The sequence below is a fragment of the Arctopsyche grandis genome, chromosome 3, assembly GCF_051622035.1.
Source record: "Arctopsyche grandis isolate Sample6627 chromosome 3, ASM5162203v2, whole genome shotgun sequence".
In the NCBI taxonomy this organism is placed as follows: Eukaryota; Metazoa; Arthropoda; class Insecta; order Trichoptera; family Hydropsychidae; genus Arctopsyche; species Arctopsyche grandis.
In genome coordinates, this window is record NC_135357.1 from 20163455 (window position 1) to 20178667 (window position 15213).

At 38.8% G+C, this 15213-nt stretch overlaps 2 protein-coding genes across 2 annotated transcripts; one reads left to right on the forward strand and one right to left on the reverse strand.

The window, feature by feature from the left end:
- The first annotated feature begins 2216 nt into the window (after positions 1-2216).
- On the forward strand, positions 2217-7723 carry Kap3 (kinesin associated protein 3). The gene is made up of 14 exons (XM_077428460.1): positions 2217-2378; positions 2456-2579; positions 3208-3367; positions 3446-3658; positions 3750-3991; positions 4080-4650; positions 4724-4824; positions 5135-5353; positions 5489-5660; positions 5799-6026; positions 6151-6269; positions 6491-6638; positions 6711-6798; positions 6887-7723. The coding sequence occupies exons 1-14, from the start codon at positions 2251-2253 to the stop codon at positions 7008-7010; spliced, it is 2637 nt and encodes an 878-aa protein (XP_077284586.1). The 5' UTR covers positions 2217-2250; the 3' UTR covers positions 7011-7723.
- Positions 7717-8550, reverse strand: LOC143910094 (uncharacterized). Its single transcript, XM_077428461.1, has 2 exons — positions 8367-8550; positions 7717-8268 (listed from the first exon to the last, which is right to left on the reverse strand). The coding sequence occupies exons 1-2, from the start codon at positions 8467-8469 to the stop codon at positions 8093-8095; spliced, it is 279 nt and encodes a 92-aa protein (XP_077284587.1). The 5' UTR covers positions 8470-8550; the 3' UTR covers positions 7717-8092.
- Positions 8551-15213: the final 6663 nt, after the last annotated feature.

The window sequence follows — 15213 nt, forward strand, 5'->3', positions numbered from 1 at the left end:
CGGATATTTTTCAAATTAATTTAATATCACAGTTTCATTATAAACGTATTTGTTTGCTAATCATTTAAAAGCTGCACAGTAAAAATAGTGAAATACACTTTCGTTAGATGTGATTCCACGCAATACATATGTTAATTAACTATTAATTGCACAGTAAAAATACATGTTTAAAATCAATACATATCATAAAGGGTAGGCATCAATAATTTTTTACAATTTTGGGAATTTTTAACAGCCACTGTCACATTTCATAGCAACAATTTTATCCCTCTCTTTAAATTACATACATCATATTTCAATATCCCCTCTCCTTCATTTGTATCACGAAGTTAGCCCAACGTCAAGAAGGGCCATAAGATGTAAATTTGCTTCCAAGTTTGTTGATACAAATAATGCCTCCTCTTCACGACATGAAGTTGGGGTTCTTGTTTAGTGCACATAAATATGCGTGGGTGAGTGCAGGGTGCAATGCTTCGTCAAGGTATTTACACATGTAACTGCATGCATGATCAATCATTTTGTACAAGCATGCTTGAGCGTATGTACCATTATTTTGCGCAAGCATTTTGACTACATATAAGTATACTAGCGGCTTGAAGCTTGTTTGAATTTTCATCTGCATGCTTGTACATAGAAAAAATGCCAGCGCAAGCGTGATAGAACAAGTTTGTGCAAAATTTCAATTCTCTCAGTAAGTTAGTATAAGAAAATGTTTTTCTTTTCACAAACCAGTCTTTACACTACATGCTACGTTTCTTCTTTCGTATTTTTATTTAAAAAACCAAGACAAGAGTAGTCAAAGCGAACACATCGTCGTCAAACACAAACTGATGTTATTCAAGCATGTTTGTGTCGTGTAGTGGTACTGGATAGAAGAGACCCTGTGCATGTTTGTACAAATGCAGTTACGTGCGTAATTGCCGGTAAACGGATTATTGCGCAAATTGCGATCGCGCGCACGTCTATCGTTACTACAAAAATCACGAATACGGAATATCTGGCACTCGAGTTCGCGTTAGTACAATATTTCGAGTTTTTGGGTGCCAGATGTTCTGTGATCGAGATTTTAGAGACGTGCGCGAGATCGCTTTTTGCGGAATAATCACCGAACCGTAACTAACTGTATGCAGTGGCGGTTATATGCAGTACCGACTGTAAAACCATTGGTTGGCTAGTGCTTCACTGGCATTGACTTCCTCCCCGGCTGCTGAAATAAACAGTTGTGCATTACCAACACAGTTGTCTCACAGTTGCATACACGTGCGTTCGTAGCTACGCGTCAGAATACAAGTCAGCAAAAATGTTTCGGCGTTTATCGAACGAAAATTTATGTATAATCGCGTTGTTGGAAGAAGAAACTCAAGAAGGCGGTCTTTTGATGTGCGGTGGTGTTTTGATGTGAGCGGTGTTTTGATGGGCGGTGTTTTGATAAAAAAGCAGCAAGATGTGATCTAGTTGAACTCTAGAGGCTCACTCTGCCGGTGGAGGTTGCTGCGTTGCTTTATAAACGTTTTGGGTTGAAGTGTGTCGTGTGCACATATTTTGTTCTTGGTACTCGCGAGCGTGGTTTTATGGGTTCATACGCCTGGACGTAGTTCGTGGTTTTTATGGGTTCAGTGAGTTCTTCCTTTGTTTCCAAGACACGTGTATAGAAACACGTGTCGACCTTTTGACGAGGCGAGCGTGTGCCATGCGTTAATGACTTTCCTGGATATGTGTCGCAGTGACCTGATGAGATCATTTCAGTTGTACTATATGCCTACAGTATGAACAGACGGTAAACGTAAAACTGGTCACACCCTAAAACTGGTCACGAGAAAACTGGTCACACCCTAAAATCGGTCACGAGAAAACTGGTTGACCGATTTTAGGGTTTGACCAGTTTTCTCGTGACCAGTTTTAGTGTGACGGGTGATCACGTGTGACCGATCTAGAGCGACCGGTTGTCCTATGACCGGTTCACATTTGACTAGTAATCACCGAACCGAACAGACCTCGAATCAGCCAACGTCAGAAGGGCCCATAATATTCAATCTGGCACCCGAAAATTCCACCCATCGATATGTATCATACTAACGCGAACTCGAGTGGCACATATTCCGTATTCACGAGTTTCGTATGCGCAATGTGCGAGGTGTAAGTTTTCGTGTAGTGCAGTAGTGCGGTAGTGCCGTGTCGTGCGGTGTAGTGGTACGCGAGTGGAGGGGAGAGAAATGGAGAGCGGAGAGCGGAGAGCAGAGATGACAGTCGATGACAGTTAGTGGGCGTGAGTGGTGGGCTGGAGCGCTGGCATTGGCGTGGGGCTGCTTTTGCTGGTGGTGCTGGCGTGAGTGGTGGCAGTGGCGCATGCAGAGCCGCGCTTCTCACCTGCTGCAACGGTACTTCACTGCAACGGTATTTCCCTCAAGTGTTTACGTGACGTTTACGTTTGTGCTTGTGGTTGGTTGTGGTTCAGCGGCACACGATCTGGCCCCCGCGGCCTCGAAGTCCACCCTTCGCAGCCGGCGCTGCTCCTCCACTACACCCTGCAGGCTGCCATCCTCCACTCGACCGGAGAACAAATTCAACACCACACCAAGGTCAGTCGCACCCCTTTCAACACACTTTCCTATTACAATACAATACAACACGCAATTACATCTTTTTTCAACATCTATGTCAGTGAATGTCAAAGAGGTAATTTCTCAATCACTTACATACATACATACATTCATTTCTTTGATTGTTATTATCAGCTGGTCGAATTAGAAAAAAGTACATATTAGATAGAGCTTCAAATTCGCATATATGACATTACGGCAAATGTAGCTCGTCATAAATATTATGTATGCTTCGTAGCGTTTCCTTTTTCTTTTAACCATGTTATACATAGATTTTGCAATATTGAAAAATTAGATGCGCACCGTTGAGCTTAGAATCGTAACAAAATTGATTCACAAGTTTATTCTGATATCGAAATAATTATTTGAAAATAAATTTTTCTTTTGTTATATTATTGATATTGTTTTTTATGAAATGTAGTAATTTGTGGTAGTAAGTCTCTGGCAATATGACCCCAATGTTTAAGTATCCTAAATTTCAAGTCGCTTATTGGATAGCGAATATGCCTGTATAGTGGGAGTGCAGAGAATTCTGATTGCTTTTGTTGTATGTGTATTTTGTAGATACATCGATACTAGTTTTTAATGTATTAAATTCAATCTATAGGACTTGCACAAGTTAATCAAGCTGCCAGGATTAAATGCTGCTACCGATAGTGCCGCATTAGCTAAACGAGTGGTAGATAAATGCGATTTAATTCATCCTTCACAACTTAATGAAGTGGAATATTTGATAGAGTTCTTGAAAAATCGAAACGAAAGCTTAAGTCAGTGCCAAATTCGTCTTCAATATTTTACTCTATGTATATTGCTGATGTTTTGTTTTAATTATTTTTCTTTTTTAGATTTAAGTTCAAACTTGCGTATAAAAAGGGATAGCCACTCGAAGCCGAGGGAAACCACAATGGGGCCTATAGATGGAGCTACGGCCACTATAAATGCCGTCGATCAATATATAGAGCTATTGTACGAAGATATTCAAGATAAAATTAAAGGATCGGCTTTAATTTTACAACTAGCTAGAAATCCTGATAATTTAATTGAATTATCAAAAAACGGTATGTACAATGTTTTATGTTTTCAATATTTTATAAAATTATTTTGTTTTGAAAGTTGACATTTTATGTTTTAAAAATTCTCCTTATATAGAGGCGTTGCTGAGTGCACTATCGAGAGTATTAAGGGAAGAATGGAAAAAAAGCATCGAATTGAGTACAAATATTGTATTTACATTTTTTTCATTTTCAACATATAATGAATTTCATCCTATTATACTTCAGTATAAAATCGGTTCACTGTGTATGGATGTTATTGATTTTGAATTGAAAAGATTTGACCAATGGAAAGAAAGCCTCGATGGAAAAGTCAAATCAGTCGTCAGTACTGAAAAAGTTAGTACATTCGTTATTATAAATTTCAATTATATTTAAAGTGTTAATAAATAAATAATTTTAATGACACAAAAATGTGGTGCTGTAGATTGATTTACCAAAAAGCAAAATTCCTGAACCTAAACGACGTCCGAAATCTGGCACGTGGGCTGTTGCCGACATGAATCCCGGAAACAGAAATTCTCGATCTCTCAATAAAAGTTATCACGAAGAATTGTGCAACATGGCCGAATCTCCTAAAAGTGACGAAGAGCAATTAAAACGAAAACTCAAGGCGTTGACTAAAAGACAAGAACAACTTCTACGTGTGGCGTTTTATTTATTGCTCAATATAGCAGATAATATCAAAGTCGAAGAAAAAATGCACAAAAAAGACATAGTTGGATTGTTGATTGGAGCTTTGCAGAGACACTCAAACGTGGACTTGTCGATTTTGATCATTTCATTTCTCTTGAAACTCTCTGTGTATAAAGAAAACAAAGATGCAATGGTTAATTTGGGTTTTGTTGATAGATTCCCAGATTTATTAGACGCTGGTGCATCTAGTCCAGACTTGCTAAATGTTACACTTCGTTTATTGTTCAATCTTACATTTGACACTAAATTGAGAAATCGAATGGTCAAAATTGGACTTCTTCCTAAACTTATTTCGTATATTAGTAAGTTTATGTTCGTAGTATTATACATTATTGAATTACTGTTGACGTTTTAATAAACATTAATTATCTTTAGGTGATGATAAACATACATCAATCATAACAAAAGCTTTATATCATCTGAGTATGGACGATAGAGTCAAAGCAATGTTTGCTCACACTGATTGTGCTACCCTGGTTCGTATTACATACTTTAAAATTTTAAAAAATCGGATGTGATCAACCCACGACTTTATCTATGTATTTGAGGAATATAGGAAGTATAAAAAACAAAATTCGATATTGAAATGTACATACACGTTCACACATACCAGCTATGAAAGCATTTAGATCATGAAAATGTGATCAGTGATCGATTCAAAGCTCGAATCAGTCAAAATCTCGAGTTCAAATTATCGCATGATCACAAAACTTCATCTATTGTTACTTTGTACATAGATAAAGTAAAAACTAAGCTGTTATTACTATTAATTAAATATACTTTCAGGTGACTGATATGGTTTTACTAAGCAAAGATGGAATCCAGCGAACGGAATTGGCTGCACTTGCAGTAAATCTGTCTCTACAACCACGATGTGCTGCGTTGATGGCTGGATCTGGCCGTTTAGCTGCTCTGGCTGCTCGAGCATTTCGTGCGACTGATTTGCTTTTAATTAAACTTATCCGCAACTTATCTCAGCATTCGGAAAATAAACATTTATTTATTGTAAGATTTATAAAATCTGTATATGTAAATACTTCAATTTCATGTATGTTCATAAATAGATACATCAATGACAACTTTATATTAGATAACTTGAATATATGTACCTTAGAACTTACATACATTCAAATTTTCTAGGAGTTTGTAGGAGACATAGCAAGCGTTATAACAACAACCAATTGGGTTGACGAGGCTTTTGTTGTAGAATGCTTAGGAATTCTTGGAAACATCTTACAACCTGATCTAGACATACACGCTCTAGTGAAGCAATATAATTTTAATTCATTCTTATCCAATATATTGAATCCAGGTAATTATCATTTACACTTTATACATATAGTTATAAATAAATTAATGGTATAAATTAATGAAAAAACATTACTAACTTTCTCCTTTGTACAATCAGAATATTTCATTACAATGCACGTACTCCTTGTAAATGTTTCAGACTCCACGGCTAATGAAGAAGTAATTTTGGGTACTGTGGTGGTAGCAGGAGCTATTGCCGGTGAAGAAGCGGCTGCAGTAGGTTTATGTGCTAATGGAATACCAACACTACTCGTTCAACTATTGCGAGCACGCCAAGAAGACGATGAATTGGTTTTACAAATAGTATTCGCTTTTCGACAATTGCTGAGACATCCATCATCAGCTGCTCACTTGATCAACAATACAGGTATTACAATACATTTATTATATTTTAATTTTGATGTATGTATACATATATGTATGTACATATGGAAGTATTATAATATATTTATCATATAAAATTTGGGCACATTTTTTTATCTTCATTTCAGAAGCTCCAGCGTATTTGATTGACCTTATTCAAGATAAGAATTTAGAAATAAGAAAATTATGTGAATCTTGTCTTGATGTCATTACTCAAACTAATTCTGAATGGGCAGTTAGAATTAAAGTAAATACTTAGTTTTATTTTCTATATTAATATAAATTTCTTTCTAAAATTTTATTATATTTATATACACATGTATTATTTATTGGCAGTTGATGGAATTCTAGTTATCTCCATCGCAGTCTTAATTGCGTGTGTAATGACGAAAATTACATTTACCACTGATAGATTGATATATAACCTACTATACATATACACAATATCTATAATAGTATATTTCTTAGGTGGAACGTTTTCGATGTCACAATGCACAGTGGCTGAATGTTGTTGAGGAATTAGTGGGAGATGGTGAAGCTGGAGAAATGTCAGATCCGGATCTTCCGCCATATTTATCCTCTGAATACTTGTCTAATAACAATATTTTCAAAGCAGGTAGATATAAAGAATATTATCTGTTAATATAAGTTGGCTTTGTCGTTATTAAATATTAAATTACAATTATAGGCTCCCAGATGTCTTTGAGTGCAACTGATGAATCTGATTTATTGGGAGATAATGAAAGTGGTGAGGTTTCAAGTAGACCACGAAGCAGGTAATAAAACAAGTTATGACAACACTATGATATAGATATCAATTTATTAGAAACATCTATTTCTTACTATGCTTTTATTCTTTTAAAGATATAGTAAAGATATGGAGGACATGGATTTTGCACTTATGGGAAATTCAGGACTGCTAACAAAATCCTCAAATTCCATGGATTCTGATTCCATAATGGCAACTGAATATCCATTACAAGATTAATAAGATAATTTAGCTTTTCTGCAATTTAATTAGTTAAATACTTATATATGTATGTATGTATACATTGTGTGATTATTTGCTTTCTCTAGAAAAATGTAACAATATTTTAATTACAACTGCATATGTAGATTTGCTTAAAATGGCTTCTAAAATCAGTGATCAACAACCTACATATGACCTGAGGGTAATTCAATAATATGACCTCAATAATGTAATTTTTTATATATTTTATTTTATAGAACAAATAATTATGCTTAACAATTTCGTAAAATTTTAATTTAATTATAAACTCAGTAATCTATAATAAAATTTATCCAATTGCCCAAAAGGCTACTAATCTAAATCATGTATACTTTTACTGTTTATACACTCAAAGAAATTTTATTATTACAATGAATGCATAAATTAGCTATTTAAACTTGTATACCTTGATATATGTATGTATACTATCAAAATGATGTTAAGGTACAATGGAATAATAAATCAATTAATGTAGTTGCACTGCATTTTCAAATACACATGTGTGTATGTTGAACGTAAAGTATTAAATAAAAATGAAATTGATCTCTATATTTATATTATGCACAAAGTATTGAACAAGTTTTATTTTTTTCAACAAATTCTAGTCATTTTGTTGTATATTTATTTTTTTATAAATACATATAATATATTGCAATGTGTAAAAACAACAATAAAATAAACTTTTAAAATTTATATTATTTATTTTAAATTGTTTACAAGCAAATGAGATAAAAATATTGTCTAATTTTTTTATTTACATTATTGTTCCAAGTTTTATTGATCTATACATGTATGTTAATCCAGCAGACACATCACTTTTACAAAAATCAGAAGTATCCTGGATATTTTAATTCTTGTTACAACAATGACTTAAAAACTTCCATACATCGTTAAATTAGATGGAATGCAGAAATACATAAACTTTAAAATATTTATATTTAAATAATATAAGCATTTTAGATCTTTCGTATGAGAATGTTTACACATTAAAATAACAACGATAATATACATATAATTATGAAGAACAAGACTATATCATTATTTTTAAACATCTTAATGAATTAACTTTTATTTCCATGGTTGCGGGACGGGCCAATCTCTTTCTTCAATTCCTCTCGTATTTCCTTATTGGATTGAAGTAATTTAGCAAACTCTGCATGGATTCGATCATTCTTCATCTCCATCGCATCTAAAACTGTATTCAGATCATCCAATCGTGCATCTAACATGTCGAACTCTGTTGGGGGATAAAATTGACACGTTAAATTGGTAATTACTATATAAAGAAATGAAACAGTTCTACAAACTAATTTGGAATATAAATTTCCACGAGACCTTCAGGATCGAGTTGGTTTTGTGTCTCCTGTGGAGTTTGTATCTCCTGTGGAGCTTGTGATTCCTGCGGAGGCGGATCTGGCGACATCTCGGCACTTGACATAGTCGCCTCAATGACAACTGTCACCTGACCGATTGCGATTATCTGATTTCCCCCCCGTCCCTTTCCCTTTACCGTCGTTTGCTACACAAGCCTGCAACGTAATCATTTCTTATTATTACAGAACAACATACATATATTCAGCCATAACCGTACGCAGTGAACCTAAATCTGTGTCCCGTATCATGGTCCATAAGTCAGTTGTCCCGGTTTTCTATCTAGCATTCAGTTAGTCGGACAAAAACAACTGACAAGAAAAATAAATGAATGTGATAATGAAAGGTTTAAGGGTGGCAGGGTGCTAGTGCAAATCACAAGAGCCAATCATTCCTCGTCCTTTCGCTTGTTTCACGGTCATTTCACCGTGTGACCTTTTCATCGTATGGTATTTTCACCGTGTGACCAATTCATCCGGTGATCTGGAATTACTTGATCGTATACACAGAGTCATGCGAAAAGAGTGACGGACCGGAATGCGTTCAAAATCTGGGGGCGCCACAATCGTCATCACACATTTGCGAAACTCTCATCCATCTCACATTATAAATTTTGTCAACTCATCTTTCTTTAACCCTTTTACATTTTCTCGGGTACCATTCCAGTACTCTTTTTGTCTATATTGTTTTTCCTATGATAACAAAATGAAAATACAAAAAGTGTTGTAGGCATATAGTATGTACAGACTCCAGGGATGTTCAACTCGAGAGCACCCCGGAAGTCGGTTTCGTAGAAGCTCGTGGTAAGCGTGGGCGGGGCTGGTTTCCTCCAAGGGATCTACAGGTCGTCGTCTGCGGTCTGGTCTCTGCTGCTGTCGGCTCGGCTCGATGTATATCTCTCTCTCTCTCTCGTACAGTGTGCGTAAGTGAGGGTGATACGGGACAAAGGCGGGAAATTGAATAGTAATGAAAACAGGTTATAATTCTGTTTGTATGGTGACTGTATTTTATATATATATATATATATATATATATATATATATATATATATATATATATATATATATATATATATATATATATATATATATATATATATATATATATATATATATATATATATATATATATATATATATATATATATATATATATATATATATATATCCAGAGATCAAGCAGGGGGCAAAAAAAAGGGGGGGGGGGGGGAGTCCGACTTGAAATTAGCGCGCACGTGTTCAAGAGGTTATGATAACCTCACTCAACCACGTGGCTACGTGATCTGACTTCGACGAAGAGAGACCAGGAATTCCTCACTTCTCACCGGACGTATACTGAAGCTGTACTTCCAGTATCGTCTGCCGACCAAGGCTGAGCTGATCGGGACTCGGTGGTGGGAACCAACTCGGTAGCGAACGGAGATGTTCACTCGACCGACGCGGAAAACGAATAGGAGGCGGGGACGCGCGCTCGGCGCCGATCTCCCTCCAAAACGGCTCCTTTGGTCGTAACGCCACGAAAGCTGACCATGAAGACTTGGTCGGAACATACTCCCCCCGTTGGAAGTCAGAGGATCGAATTCCAAAACAAACAAGAATTAATGGTGCACAAGCGACTAATGAAATACACAAAAACCAAGCAAATAAGCAAAAAAATAACAACAAAATAAAAAACAACACAACACATAACCCAGTCAGCAAACAAAATAACATTAGTCCATCGTCAATTTCCCATCCTACATAAGCAGCTGACTAAGCCGGCAAGAAACAAACAAAAAATAGACAAACAAACAACCAAAACACCAACAAATAACCAACACCAATGCTAGGTAACAATATTGTTCAATCGTTATATGTCCCAATCTATCCTGATAGCTCTATTACAAAGCACCAATCAAACCAACAAGAGAAGCATAAAAGAAAAGCAACTCAAAAACTTAAGTTAAAACACATAAACTGAATCCACAACACAGATACAAACAACGCGCCAACTTTAATGTGGGACGTTATGAACGTTCGCCACACCGTTGCACAAATTCACTGAGTGCTGCTCGACTGGCAGTCGAGCTACTCGCCGGACTGCTCGCTTGGTGTTGCTGATGGAGGAGTAGTAGGACCTACTCCTGTGACCCTGTCTGCCAGGGGCCGCTGCTGCATGTGCTGGTGTGGTAGCACCCTCGCTCCGGGCTGATCGACCAGATCCTCCTGCTGTTGCGCAACTAGTGGTGCGCCAACTAGGAACTGGCCAGGAGTTATGGGAGCTGGGTTGGGAAGGTCGAAAGATGTGAGGGTTAAAGGGCGCGGGTACATTGCGCTTCGGCAAGCGGAATCTTCGTACCGCGGAAATACGCGATTCGTCCAGGGGACGCGTAACTGTCTTGACTGGACGTCTCGCGCCAAAACAAGATAACGGATCACGACCCGTTGTGTGATGGCAATTCCGAGAATCACTTGAAACTGTGGGCGCTTCTAGAGAGCCGCCCAATATCCAGCCGAAAGCTGTATTCATCATCGCGATGCGTCCTCCTCTGTCACCGCGTGACTTGGAGGGAACTAAAATGGTACGTTTGCCATTGCGTAACATCGCATGATAGGCGTCGCTGCCTATCACCATATCCACTGTACCGGGAATATCGAATGATGGATCGGCAAGGGGGAGATGAAGCGGCAAATGGCTCCGAATCTCGGACACGTTGCGCGATGGAAGTTGATTCGCGATCTCGGGCATGATTGCGCAATCGAGATCAACACTGGAGCCCTGATTGGGGATGCGCGGTAGAATTCGAATTACCGCGCCACTAGTAATGGACGTCCTATTTGAACCTATTCCTACCAGGTTGACGTCCATCCTTTTCGACTTTAAGGCGAGTCGCCTTCTTAAGTCTTCAGAGATGAGGTTGAGTTCGGAGCCGTTATCTAACAATGCTCGAACCTTGTGCGAACGCCCATCTCCGCCGCGAACTTGTACTTCCACGGTGGATAACAGGACAGTTCGGGCGTGAGAATGCGATACGCGTCTCACCGAGTGTAAAACCAACGATGATTTTACGGGTTTGGCGTTCTCTGATTTCTTTGGGCTCCGATAATGTTTGGCCTTATTTGAAGGCGAAGTTTGGTATGGAGTTGAGTCATGTAACATGGTGTGATGGGCATGACCGCATTTGAAGCATCTCTGCTTTGTTTGGCACGCGTGAACTATGTGCCCTGGCCTCAAGCAGTTGAGACATAGTCGACGTTTTATGGCGTTCGACCTACGCTCATCACCGCTCATTTGGCGGAATGATGGACAGGCTAGCAGAGAATGACTTCCGCTGCAACTGATGCAGGAGGGGCGTTCCCTCCTCACATGCAGAACTGCTGCCTTCGGATTCGTAATGGTTCTTGGTCGAGGATTCGACTCGCCTTTTAAGACGAAGTCGGCATTTGCCATCGATTGGCACTGGCACGTTAGAAAATGCATTATTTTGCTAAACGTGCAGTCTTCATACTTGGGAGTCTGAAGCTCCCATTGCAGAAGTGTACTCCGGTCGAGTTTTCTGGTGATAAACATCACCAGAATCTCGTTCCAGGTCTCGACCCGGACGCCCAAGTTAACGAGCGCACGTACATGCATGTTGGCATCATCTATGAGACGACGCAGACTGACGTGATTGTTGCTCACGACTGGCTCGGCTTCAAGCAATGCCTGAAGGTGATACTGAACAACAATTTTTTTGTTGTTATAGCGTTGATCCAAAATGGACCACGCGCTCGTAAATGCATTTGAAGCTAATTCCAGGCCGTCAACTAAACGTTGGGGCTCTCCTTTTAGGCTTCCTAGTAAGTATTGGAACCGGGCGATTTGCGAACTCTCGCCGGCCATAGCGGCCAAGAAGCGTTGTGAAAAAAGCGGCCAATTTTGGACGTTGCCTTCGAAGGTGGGCAACTCCAAACGGGGCAATTTTATTGCCGAATTTGATTGCGGTACAGGTGACATTGTGAGGTTAGCGCCATCTAACGGTGAAGCGCTCAATTGCGGCTCACGCAAATTGATTGCTTCGGTGCATCGCACGAAGGCGGCCATATGCTCCCTATCAAATAGGTCCACGACGGATTCGGAGGCCTGCGCCTCTTCTTGGTCCAGCTCGTTTATCTGAGCTTGGATCGCTTCGAATTCAGACAGTAATGGTCTGATTGTTTCGAGCCTGATTCTGAGCTCGAAGATGCTCAGATCGTCCCCCAATTGATTCGCGTTTCTCGTTAACCGAGCGCGAATTCTTTTCCGCGTATTTTTAAGCGTACTCAAAGACGCCATTATTGAAATGCGACGAAATCAAACAAAGGAAAAAATGGACGCGGGAAAAAACAAAATGGACGTTGACGACCAAAAAAATAGCAACAACAACAGAAAAATGCTAATTACGACCAACCTGGATTCGACGACGTTGGAAGACCAGCTCTGAAGACATACGGAATCGAAGGACCAAATGTACAGACTCCAGGGATGTTCAACTCGAGAGCACCCCGGAAGTCGGTTTCGTAGAAGCTCGTGGTAAGCGTGGGCGGGGCTGGTTTCCTCCAAGGGATCTACAGGTCGTCGTCTGCGGTCTGGTCTCTGCTGCTGTCGGCTCGGCTCGATGTATATCTCTCTCTCTCTCGTACAGTGTGCGTAAGTGAGGGTGATACGGGACAAAGGCGGGAAATTGAATAGTAATGAAAACAGGTTATAATTCTGTTTGTATGGTGACTGTATTTTATATATATATATATATATATATATATATATATATATATATATATATATATATATATATATATATATATATATATATATATATATATATATATATATATATATATATATATATATATATATATATATATATATATATATATATATATATATATATATATATATATATATATATATATATATATATATATATATATATATATATATATATATATATATATATATATATATATATATATATATATATATATATATATATATATATATATATATATATATATATATATATATATATATATATATATATATATATATATATATATATATATATATATATATATATATATATATATATATATATATATATATATATATATATATATATATATATATCCAGAGATCAAGCAGGGGGCAAAAAAAAGGGGGGGGGGGGGGAGTCCGACTTGAAATTAGCGCGCACGTGTTCAAGAGGTTATGATAACCTCACTCAACCACGTGGCTACGTGATCTGACTTCGACGAAGAGAGACCAGGAATTCCTCACTTCTCACCGGACGTATACTGAAGCTGTACTTCCAGTATCGTCTGCCGATCAAGGCTGAGCTGATCGGGACTCGGTGGTGGGAACCAACTCGGTAGCGAACGGAGATGTTCACTCGACCGACGCGGAAAACGAATAGGAGGCGGGGACGCGCGCTCGGCGCCGATCTCCCTCCAAAACGGCTCCTTTGGTCGTAACGCCACGAAAGCTGACCATGAAGACTTGGTCGGAACATAGTACAACAAACAATGATCTCACGAGGCCACTGCGACACATATCCTGAAAATCGTTTACTCGTGGTAATCATTTACACGTGTTCGTGGAAACAAAGAAAAAGCATTCATGTGTGGCGCTTGAACCTATAAAACACGCGCCTCGAAAATAGGTCGACACGTGCTTCGTATACACGTGTCTTGGAAACAAAGGAAGCGTATGACCCCATTCTCTTACGGACATCGTCCTGGCTTTGACCCCAAAGCTATAAAACTCTCGTCCTGAGAACACGTGCCCTGGAGAACAAAGAGATCTTTTGCACACGCCACGCTTAGAACTTCCATATATAAACCAACGCAGCAACCTCCACCGGCAGAGTGAGCCTCTAGAGTTCAACTAGATCACATCTCCAAAGAAACCTCTTCGTACATACAATAACCATTGTACCAAATTGAACAAAAATAAACGATCCTCTTTCAAACTCAACTGAATTTCCATAAGCCGGGAAACGGTCGAAACTTTTCACTCGACCACCTGTTCTATAGTGTTCTCAAAGTTTCATGTAAATAACTTGTGAGCTAAGAATATTGAAATAAAAATGCAATTTTTTGTTTACATTCGATCTGCTTTATAGACTTTGAAAAGACTTTTGATCGTGTCCAACACGTTTGCCCGATGGAAACTTTAAAAAATATTGGCCTGGATGACAGAGATGTCAAATTTCTAAGAAATATTTATTGGAATCAGATTGCGGTAGTGCGCGTCGATGATTAATTCACTGATAAGATTCCTAGTGAGGCGTCAAGCAAGGATGCATCCTGTCACCTATCTTTTTTAACACCTACACATAATCTATCTTTCACGATGCTGTCCAAGAAGCAAAGGGTTGTGGCGGCTCGCTTATACGACATGGCCGAGTTTGGTTGCCTTCCTGCGAGTGGGAACCAACTCGGCTGGGTTCGGAGAGCTACTACTCACTCTGTCTTCAGCTGTCATATAATAAACACGTGCATTAACATGCCAGTCGTCTCATTCGTTCATCCTCCATACTGGTGACCCCCTACATCGAGCCACGCAGCCTCGATCAATTTCAACATGCCGCTCATCCCTGCCTCGCCGCGCCCCCATCGCCATCAACACAGCACGCCGCGGCCCGCGGGTGACAATAAACGAGCAGACACGGCTACCTACCTACCTACCGACGTCCAGCCACAACGTCGATGACAGGTGCAAAAAAATGGGGGTGCGAATGAGACGACGATCTTGACAGCTGGATGTGGAGTCATGCGCGATCCACTACACATAGAACGGTCATCCAGCACCACAA